The 2,062-nt window shown below is 39.2% G+C and overlaps 1 protein-coding gene across 1 annotated transcript in view; it reads right to left on the bottom strand.

Annotated features, from left to right (window-relative positions):
* Window positions 1-2,062, bottom strand: part of SPO11 (SPO11 meiotic protein covalently bound to DSB) — a 23,047-nt gene that overhangs the window by 8,079 nt on the left and 12,906 nt on the right. Inside the window, exons 8-9 of the mRNA XM_012645840.1 lie at window positions 1,358-1,457; window positions 1,030-1,067 (exon numbers count right to left, since the gene is read on the bottom strand). Coding sequence (XP_012501294.1) covers window positions 1,030-1,067; window positions 1,358-1,457 — 138 coding nt within the window. The remainder of the gene's footprint in view (window positions 1-1,029; window positions 1,068-1,357; window positions 1,458-2,062) is intronic.

Genomic DNA, 2,062 nt, shown 5'->3' with positions numbered 1-2,062 from the left:
GGAGTTCTGAGCAAGAGTGAGACCCCATCTCTACAAAAAATTAAAAAATTAGCTGGGCATGGCGGTGTGCGCCTGTAGTCCCAAGCTACTCAGGAGGCTGAGGCAGGACCTCTTGAACCAGGAGTTTGAGGTTGCAGTGAGCTGTGATGAAACACCACTGCACTCCAGCCCAAGTGATAGGGCTAGACCCTGTCTCCAAACAAAACAAAACAAAAACAAAAACAAAAAATCTAAAGCTGGCTTCACATGCCCAGAGCCCACAAAATTAAGAAAATCACTGGGAGCTACACTAAACTGGGAGCTAGGTTTTCAGTGAAGGTGTTAAAACTTCTCTGTAGTATTTCTGTATTAATTTTCTATAAAGCAAAACTAAAATATAACCTCTTCAACCTGCATTTATTATCGTTTGTGATTCCATTCCTTACACCCTGCTCCACTATCCTTTTTACCTGCTGTGAACTTTACACCTGGAGGCCCCCCAGTGATGCTGGTTCAGTAGGTCTGGATGGGGACTGAGATTTGCATTTCTAACCAGTCTCCAGGTGATGCTGACACTGCTGGCCCAGGGCCACATTTTGAGAACCACTGATACATGATAATTGCAGAATCTAGTGAAATTTGGTGTTTTCATTTCTCCCTATGGTGGGAGAAAAGGGACTGGCAAAGTCAGAATTCAAGGCTATATATAATATTTAGAGTAAAAAATAATATTTAGAGTATATTTGGCCATCAGTGTTGTTGTTACCCTGGCGCCCCACCGTTACTTTAATAGGCCAGGAGAGTGCAGGATAATAAATAGCCTCTGGCCCACAGCTAGTCCCATTGTCATTTGTGGTTGCCCTGGTCATGCTGGAAGCTGGAATCACAGCTACTGAAACACAGATTGGTCCTGGAATAGGACACTAGGTTCGCTGGTACCTTTTGGGAACTCTCAGCCTACTTGGGGGTGATAAGTAAATGCAGAATCTCCCCCAGTGAATATAAAATATCTAAATACTGGAAAAAGGAAAACTACTTTTCTATACTTACCATCGATCCATATTTATAGATGCACATTATTTCTATGCCTGTTAAAAGAAAGTTAATTATCAAATTCGTCTTGTTGTATATTATAAGTTAGGTAATCTGTACTCTCAAATGTTATCTAACATCTGCAATTTTAATTTTGTGTACATTACCAATGAAAAATTTATGGTTCTCCGTTGAATATGGCAAAAACCCACTATAAATTGCCTCAAATGATTATAGCCCTAATTTTAATCCCATTGTTTTCTTTTAAAATGTTTTTTGAAAGTGTTCTGAGAATTGAAGGCACAACTGCAAATACTAGTGTTCTGAATAACCCAGTGATAAACACCGTGTGGATCGGCATCTACGAGAGTGAACACTGGGGTGTGGAACGTATCCCAGAGCTTCTTGACCAGAAGTCTTGTGTTCAGATCAGGAACTCCCTTTCCCTAAAATGAAGATGAAAATTAGACATTTTAATTACAGTAGAATGAAATGAATACAACTACATCCTTATTTTATTAAAACTTTAAAAGGTACCTCCCCCTACCTTGAATTTTAAGTGGTGAAAGACTGTGGTGTTGACCATGAAAAAAATGTATAATATATACCACAAGGTGAAGGTCTGGGCATTATCCCAGTCCTGTAAAATGAGCCTAAGGAAATATTTTAGCAGTAACAGATATAATAAAAATTCTACATACTTAAAGATGCTCACTGCAGAGTTACCTAAAAAGACAAAAACTAATATAAATAGCCAAAATATCCAACAACAGGAACATGGAGAGGTGGCATAGCACAGTGGTGACATGCACCAGGATGCAGGGCCAGGTAGCCTGGGCCGGCATCTCGGCTCTGCCACTTCTCAATGGCAGGAACTTCAATGAGTAAGGAAACTACTCTGTGGTTTGGGGCTCTATAACCCCCTGTAAGGTTATTATAGGAATTAAATTACTTAATAATCATAAAGCACTTAGAAGACTACCTGGCTTAAATTTAGGGTTTAATAAATTCTAATGGTGGAATAATGAATTCATTAAAACAATAATGACGG

Source organism: Propithecus coquereli, unplaced genomic scaffold (assembly GCF_000956105.1).
Source record: "Propithecus coquereli isolate 6110/MARCELLA unplaced genomic scaffold, Pcoq_1.0 Scaffold237, whole genome shotgun sequence".
NCBI lineage: Eukaryota > Metazoa > Chordata > Mammalia > Primates > Indriidae > Propithecus > Propithecus coquereli.
The sequence above is the reverse complement of the archived record's forward strand: the minus strand, read 5'-3'. Positions and strand labels throughout refer to the sequence as shown.